Below are 8748 nucleotides of genomic sequence, written 5' to 3'. Positions count from 1 at the left end.
TCCCGTAGAATAGCATACACGTGTGTGATTTGGTTAAAGAGACAGTTCGGCGCTTTGGGGGGAATGTTGCATGTTTGTCCCGTTGACTTCCAAGCTTTGTCTGTGGGGATGCTCACAGTGCAGTGAGTGCACACTTGAGATCAGTGGCTCTCAAAGATGTTTATGCTAAAACTATAGAGGGCCTGAGTACACCTCAAAGCTGCAGCATAGGGTTTAAATGTGTTTCATTCACGTTCAGAGATAAAGGCTATTAGTGTACTTACATAGCCCAATGGTTTTACAAAAAGTAGGCCTGTGGGATTTCTGTTGTTAAGGGTATACTATAGGGTAGTTATGTTGAAACAGCCTTTATGAAGAATTTGGACTCAAATGAGAAAGCTCCATCGATCCAGCGAGAAGGTATGCACAAATCTCAGCTCGCCATTGATGACTTCATTCAACCACTTTCAACCTGGCATCCTTATGTTGGGCATGTCATCATTACAGGCTAAAGTTAAAATCTACAAGCTCACAGCTATCTTTGCTGAATCATTGTATGAGAGCTTATAAGTGGTTAATGGGTAGGCCCTACAGGACCGCGATAGGATATTTCAGGGGAGGGAGAGAGAGAGAGAGGCAGAAAGGGGGGAGTGCATTTGTTGTCTGAAAGGACATGGTAGCCTACAGCAGTGGTTCCAAAAGTGGGGTCTGGGGACCCCCAGGGGTACCTGAGGGAGTTCCAGCGGGTCCCCAGCTAAATGATAGTTTGGAACCAAATGGACCATTATGGGTCTATAACTCAGAGAGTGTACACTCTCTCTATAACTCTCAGAGTTAAATTAACATTGATTTTACAATATAAATTGGGGTCCCAGGGATAGAAATGCCATTAAATGGGGAGTCCGTAGTCTAATGCATGTGAAACTCGGGTTCCTTGAAATTAAACGGGTTGAGAATCACAGCTAGATTAGTGTCAATTTGGGGGTCCTTGACATGAAAAGGTGTGGGAACCACTGGCCTACAGTAGCTGTATAGGTTCTGTGCTGTGGGTGTGCGGTCCTTCTAATCAGCCTAGAGCTATACGTGAAGTATAGAGTGAACATCTAGTTCCTTCACCTGTTCCTCCAACAACAATAATTCAGACTGAAAGCGTTCAGGAATGTTCTCTTGGAAACATCTCCTTGTTTGACCACTGCTGGCAGTACAACAGCCGCAACCCAACACCCCACAACAAAGTGAGCCAGGCACCACCAGCGGGATGTCACAGGGACGGTGACAGGGGCCACAATGGCACCCGATAGAAACTCAACGGGCAGCGGGGGTTTTGTTACGAACACCCACAGGCCAGCGGGACAGGGGGCGGGGGGCCGGGCATGAGAGGCGTCAAATGTGCAAATTGGCCAAGAGGACAAAAGGTGATACTCAGCACTCAGAATGGACCGTCAGGGATTTTCCTGTAATGTAATATTGGCTATAGATGGCCTAGTTTTTAACTGATCTAACTAAATCTCCTTTGCCCTGTGGTTGAGTGTGTGTGTGCGAGCGTGCGTGCGTGCGTGCGTGCGTGTGTTGGATGAGTTGGTGGCTGAGTAGCGGTTGGGTAGGGTGACAGGTGCACTTACCACCAGGGGCATTATTATATTGTAATCATCCTAAAGAATAGAATGCACCTGCTGCTGATGTACTGAATGTATAGTATGCTGAGCCTGTTGTGTTGAGCACAGTGCTACGCTGGCGACCTCTAGTGCAGTGATTCTGAAAGCTTTTTAATTTAAAGAACCCCCAGTGTTTTGCATTAGGCCACGGACCACCATTTGTTTTTTTGTATTCTCTGGGACCCCTATCTAAAGTCCTCAGTGGCAATGGTGTAAAGTAACTAAGTACATTTTTGCAGTACATACTATAAGTACATATTTGTCACTAAATGTTTCAATGAATTGAATACACAGGACCCCAATGAAAACAAGTGCTTTCTTGGGTTCAATCCTTTAGCATTGTATTTTTGTATGGAACAGTACTCTGCACTCATGTGCTTTTTTGCAAACTGTTAAAGTATTCAATCAATCAAATAATTCATACTTTACTTTGTCAGTGTAATTGCAGTGCTAGGGAACAGTTTGGGTCGTGACTCCTGTCAGCTACTGATATCCATAAACACTGCAGGAACATCAAGTGTGAAATGATCTATACACATTAAACAACAATGACAATAAATAATCAATTTAATCATAAATAAAACACATCTCTTTATATGAATTTTAAAAAATGAATAATAACTTTCCCTTTTTCATTTGATAGACAATTTTCAAAACTAGATAAAACAGTCCTTTTGTTGTTTGATTGGGACTTGATGATATCAGCTGGGTAAGAACATCTCTACTCTGGGTGTTGGTTATAAGGTGTTGTGGTGTCTGCCCCCTAGTGGCGACATGCTGTGCAGCTTTCTGCAGAGCTGAGCCTTGGCCAGGTCAGCAGACAGGCTCTTGGACATGTGGTCCGTGGTCCTTTTCATGCGGCGTGCGGCCTCGATGGCGCGGTCCAGGGTCCTGTTCATCTCCTCCTCCTTGGACATAGTGGTAAACACACCTGGTTTCAAATTGTCTCATTTTGATCATGTTATAAATGCTTAAATAGTGCTTATATCACATTGTGAGGCTTAAGTCTTATAACATATGTTATAAGACCATTTGAAACCTTTCAACAAACACGGAAACACAAGATGAGAAGGGATGAGAGTGTGCCAGGGTCAAAATGAACGCCCACATGACCGGCCGCATGATCCGACACTGCTGACATTGCCAGTCCAATGGTGGCTCTTCTACATAGACTTAGCGAAGTGGCGGCGAAGTGTGACAAAGTCCTGGTCCGGAAGTTGGCAGAATGCACTGGACTCAGGCAACAGCCCAGCTTTAATGATGTTAAATCCCTTTATTTTAGATCATTTTTAGTAATAGTACAACATAAACAATACAGAGACTTTAGTTACTAGTCACTGTACAATACTTTAAAACAGTTGTCATGTTGCACACATGCCTAAAATCTACAAGCTCACAAGAGCTTGTAGATCAGCTATTTTCGGGGCGCAACCTCTTTAGCTTGTGGAGTTGTGGTGTACGACATGGATTTCTAAACAAATTCGTTCAACGCAAAATACTGTGTTCAAGTTCAGGAGACTTCGGGGAAAAAGCAATTCTCCTGAATGCTGCCTTCCGGTATGGCATGGAAAGGAGTGGCATTTGCATTTCTTCCACCATAGTAAATGCTACATTCGTGGTCTGGAAAGGGCAGTTGTTTTAAGCCCCCTTTGATGTCTATGTGTGCACGTCCCTGCCACTCTGTCACAGAACATCTCACCTTGCTACCTCTGCGTCTGCTGGTCCTGCTGCCCGTCTTCAAAGGGGCCGAGGCCGGCGGAGGTGTCCGCTGGAAGTAGACGTTGCTGGGCAGCAGTGCTGTGTCTGACTGGGTGGATCTCTTCCTCTGGTGGGAGTGGGAGTGGGGCCCGCACTGCGACGGCGGCTCCCGCACCTTGTAACTGATGTTGGATGATGACAGTTGGTGTGAGCACCAGTTGGTCATGGGTTTCAGTTATTGTTTTGCGTAGTTTTAGTTTTAGGAATTTACCAGTTTGGTTTTGATAATTAGTCGTAGAGGAAAGCCTTGATTTGTAGAAGATGAAAAAAGGTAGGATGTTTCCAAACTTTTTGTACCAAAGAAAGGCACACCAGTGGGCAAGTTAAAATCTCAAGGCAACAGTACCTGTACCCGTGTATAGCGAACACATTTCTTGGCTGATAACGAGGCAAAATGATCTTGTAGATTCACTATACAATGTTTGAAAGTGTTTTGATTTAGTCTTTCACATAGAGGAAAGCCTTGATTTGTAGAAGATGAAAACAGGTAGGATGAATGAATGTATGTATGACATAATATGGTGATGGAAAAACTATATTTTTGCATCGTTCATCATGAAGGAGGAAGGAGATGTCCCTTTTCAATTGATTTCGATGAGTCAGTGTTGATAACAATGAGGTTGTCTCATGAAGTCTGGGTGTGTGTTGAGCGGGAACATGAGTGCAGTCACCTGGCAGGCAGGCTGCAGGAGGAGCCATAGTTGACCTGAAGCAGGGGCTTCTGGGAAGAGGGAGCGGTGGCGACAGCGGAGAACCAGCCACGAGTGGAAACCCTCTCCATGTCCTCTGCTGCTGCTGCTGCCACACACAGAAACATACTGTAGAGCAGTGCTTTTCAACCTTTTTCATGTCAATGTCCATTATTTATTCGGTAATTTGACCACCATTTTTGATGAGACTCTCAGACCCAAACGAAAGAATATTTTGATATTGTTGGATAAGATTTTGCCCACAATTCCATGTTTTATTGATGTGGCACTGGTACCATAGGAGAGATAACAGGCAAACGTTGATCAAAAATAACAATTCTTCTACATTCTCTAATTGTGTAAATTAAGTTATGCAGATGTTCATAAATAATTGAACTCCTGAGAGTGTAAAATGAAACCAAATGGACCCGGATGATTTAATTTTACACTGTCAAGAGTTAAAGGTCTATAAGGTTGCATAAACTGGCAGGTTTTCAGTGGGTTCCAAACTCTTTGTACCAAAGAAAGGCACACCAGTGGGCAAGTCAAAATCTCAAGGCAACAGTACCTGTGTATAGCGAACACATTTCTTGGCTGATAACGAGGCAAAATTATCTTGTAGATTCACTATACAATGTTCGAACGTGTTTTTATTTTATTTATTTTATTTATTTTTTTTAACTTTTTTAACTTTTTTAACTTTTTTTGACAATTTAATATTACATGCCCAAAATAGGGACTCAAGGTTGAAAGTGGTTAAACTGGCACAATAATCTTATGAAGTGGAATTTTGAATTGAAATTACATTTCAATTCAACGCCTGTAAACTAAGAAACAGTTGCTTACTTGTTCTGGGAGCGGCGTTTCTGTAAAGGAAACCCTGCTTCCCTGTCTTTAAAGTCGAGTGGGTGACGCCCAAGGCTGAGCAGTTTTCCTCTGGCCCTGGAGGGGACAGTCATGATAATACATTATCTCACTTGTGGTGTAATTTGGACAGATTGTTACACGTTGGATTGGGATAGAGCAGGGCCACTGACTCGGACCTCTGTCACAGAGCGTCTTGTTTTTCTGAGTTTTCCCAGGCAACTCAAAAGCTGAGTAAAGACCGAAGCTGTCTCTCCTGCTCCCCACTGGCGAGCTGTGGAATTGCAGCAGGACTGCAGAGGTCTCCGTGTCACCTCCGCTGTCTGTACCTGGGAAGCAAAGGATCAAAATGAGTTGAATACAGGCTTTACATTTAATCAGACTTCCATACTGTAGTTAGTTATATAATGGTGGTGGGTGGTGGGTGTACCTTTGCTTTTGCTGGGGTCCATGTCTGTGGAGATCCAGTCTTCTATCTTGACCGGACTGGGGCAGCTCCCACTGTCTCTCTCAGACCTGCTTACTGATGTCTTTCTCAGACTAAAACACACAGCAACAGCATCAGGGCACCATGTACTACTACGTACCTACCAAACTACCTAACTATCGTACCTAACTACCTACCTGCTTGGCTCACAGCAGCAAGGGTTGGGGGTTGGGGGTAAAGCCCAAACCGCACTAATGATCGCCATGCAACTCCTTGCAACGTGCAACTTGCAACTACTTGCTAAACAATTATCCCCAATGGCAGTTGCAAGGAGTTGCATTGCTGCAGTTTACCTTAAAACTGTTTTGTTGCAAGGAGTTCTCTAGTATGCTAGTATGTCCCGGCGTCGACATACTAGCGTGGTGTCTAGGGGGTGTATTTGTACATCATGTGAAATACATGTCTGCGGGAATGCACATGACGCTATTATTTCACATCAAAGCCACTATTCTACTGTTAGACGGATGTTTGGTTCTTAGCTTACTTATGATCCTTGATGACTATTTCTATGTATTTGATGTATTACCATCTTGCTTACTGTAAATCGCTCTGGATTAACGTCTGCTAAATGCCTAAATTGTAATTTAAGCCGCCTCACGCTACGGAAACAGGAGATATCCTGACCTTTGTTTGGGCCACATGGCTCGGTAACCATTGGTTCCCATGGCTACTTACTTATACCTATACCTACTGTATCTATCTACCTACAGTACCATATCCACCCACCCACCCACCCACCCAACAGGACCAGGTTCTTCACCTGTTGGAAGTTGGTCTGTGGTGGCTCTTGGACTTGGTTTTGGGCCTGCGGTCGTGCCTGTATTTGGAGGTGAGGTAGTCCATCCTCTGGGTCAGATGAGGCAGCTGAACGAGGCCATCTTCCAGGTCCCTCTTCAGTCTCGACACCTCTGACTGCAGGGCTAGGATCGCCTCACTTGAAACCCGTGTACATTTTGACAGAAAATCTTTATTTAGTTATAGTCATAGTCCATCTCTTCTCATAGCTCCCTAACATTTTAGTCTAGTTTTTATCTCTTGACAAAGAACAATTGCCAGTATTTCGTTTTTGTTATCATAGCTTAGTTTTTGTTTTGTTTTTGTCAGTGAGAAAAGCTAGTCGGCGAACATTCATTCGTCAGTTTTATTCAACAAAATGAACACTGCTGGAAACAACACAGACACACACAGAGGGAAATCAGTACAGTAGACTGTACACTTGTGTACTGAGTACACATTAAAGTCATGCGGTATAGGTAGGTATATGTGAAAAGTTAACATAGTGAAAATGAAAGCTCTGTGCCATCTTGTTGTACTGTACACTGACCTGTTACATGAACATCTTGTTGTACTGTACACTGACCTGTTACATGAACACGTGTGTAGGTCGCTGTCTCTCTGTGGTGAATGCATGGCGAGTCTGGGCTCTGATTGGCTGTTCTTTAAGTGCTGAGGGAAATGGGCGGGCAGGTGGAGGTCTGTACCTGAGAGGTAACAATCTGTTATGTAACCACATTAACCTTGTCGTCCCTATTTGGACCATGATCACTCACAGCCACATTGACTTCCATTACACAAGTTTAAATGTTAAATATTGCAAAAATAGCCGATCAACAAGCTCGAGCTTGTGGATCGATTCATCATACGGAAGTATATAGTGCGAGACCTATAGTTTTTTCACACATTTTTTTGCGTCATTGTTTTCTTCCACAAACAGAAACCCGGGTCTCATCCTTACCTCGGGGCTCCGTGGCGGAGCTCTCCACCCACAGCTGTGTTGTTTGGACAGCAGAGTGACAGCTGGCCCTCCTCCGCTGGCCTGTCGGGGTGGCTGGGCGGGACGCTGCCGGCAGGCTGCCTGTCGGGGTGGCTGGGCGGGACGATGCCGGCAGACTGCCTCGGCGCTGTTCTGGTCCTGGAGACGGGGCCGGATAGATGGCTGTCTGGAGGTTGGACCAGGAGCCCTCACTGTCGGACCCGTCGCTTAGCCCAGCACTGTGGGGCTGCACACTGTAGAAGAAAGTTACACAACTTACTTGCAGAGCACTCAGAGTGCTCTCTGGTCAGAGCGTCGCCATGTGAAACTACATTTCAAACTTCATTGTACACAATTTGTACAACTAGACCTGTGCCCGTCAGCCGGCCGGCATACATGGGAACGATGCAAGTTGGGAACCTATGCATACCCGTTGTCATAGCACCCATTTTCTGTCCGTGTCCCTTTTGTGCCTATATAATGGACTATGGAGATCTCTATATCTGTCTGTCTGCCTGTGTCTGAACAGTGCAAACTGACTGTGAAATGTGGACTGGTTAAGTAATCAAATGGCAGGTGTGGGGTTGCCATGGCAATCAATTGACTGAGGCAGAGGCTGGGAATTCTACAGGTGAGGGGACTTAGGCTCATTAGGTCCAGAGCCTGACCAGAGCATTTTGTGACGGTTCTGGACAACCGTTTATCCGACCGACTCAAGGCCGTGCACTGACTGCACTCCATGTTGTGGTGTGGAACGTGTGGGTCAAATGTGAAGTCGGTGGGGCGAACGGTTCTCGAGTTACATGGACGTACACAAGTACGTACGTAGTCGTGCGTACACACACACAGAGACGAGGTGCATTTATTGTAAGATGAATTTGTCAGTGAATCAGTTGCAAGGCGATATCTACCAGCTGCTTCCAATCAAAAAGCAATTAGAAATGTTAATGAGGAAGTCCCTGCCACCTCACACGCTATATTGAACCACCTAGTTGGTGAAAGACTCAACTTGGTCACTAAAGACTCATTTTGAAATATGGCTGCTAGCTGGTGCAATGAACCTCTCACGTTGACATTGAAATGATACAGCACAACATCTGTGTTACGTCCGGAGACTCCTGTCCAGGACAGGCTTCAGACGCTCCTGCTTGCAGGAGACTTGGCTCAGCTCTGAGTCTGAACCCATTTGATGTGGCACCATAGAATAGATTAGAATAGAATCGACTGCCATTTGCACAGGAGAGTGCATAGGACATCTCGGAGCGCACCTGTTGCGATCGCATTCCCTTGCTGATGTTGACCCCAGGCAGAGTTTGATTATGCGTCTGGTTATGCGTGAAGCTGTCAATGGTCTTGGCCATCTTGGCCATCAGCTCAACCTCATGCTTCAGTACCTTCATGAATCCTTCGCTCTTCAGTTTGTGCAAGTTGTTGGCAGCACTGCGTAGACGTTTCCTCTGGGGGTTGAGGACAGATTATGCTATCGGAACGCACCTGTTGCGATCGCATTCCCTTGCTGATGTTGACCCCAGGCAGAGTTTGAACCCACAACCTTCCACATGA

The 8748-nt window shown here is 45.2% G+C and overlaps 1 protein-coding gene across 1 annotated transcript in view; it reads right to left on the bottom strand.

The window, feature by feature from the left end:
- Positions 1-2189: 2189 nt before the first annotated feature.
- The window catches only part of aknad1 (AKNA domain containing 1), a gene marked incomplete at its 5' end in the record, with an annotated part of 9665 nt that continues 3106 nt past the window's right edge, over positions 2190-8748 (bottom strand). Inside the window, 9 exons of the mRNA XM_079530348.1 lie at positions 2190-2542; positions 3334-3514; positions 4064-4190; positions 4928-5023; positions 5125-5274; positions 5376-5485; positions 6193-6366; positions 6793-6913; positions 7168-7439. Coding sequence (XP_079386474.1) covers positions 2372-2542; positions 3334-3514; positions 4064-4190; positions 4928-5023; positions 5125-5274; positions 5376-5485; positions 6193-6366; positions 6793-6913; positions 7168-7439 — 1402 coding nt within the window. The 3' untranslated portion in view covers positions 2190-2371. The remainder of the gene's footprint in view (positions 2543-3333; positions 3515-4063; positions 4191-4927; positions 5024-5124; positions 5275-5375; positions 5486-6192; positions 6367-6792; positions 6914-7167; positions 7440-8748) is intronic.

Source organism: Electrona antarctica, assembly GCF_951216825.1.
Source record: "Electrona antarctica genome assembly, chromosome: 19".
In the NCBI taxonomy this organism is placed as follows: Eukaryota; Metazoa; Chordata; class Actinopteri; order Myctophiformes; family Myctophidae; genus Electrona; species Electrona antarctica.
This window is presented reverse-complemented; position numbering and strand designations above follow the sequence as displayed.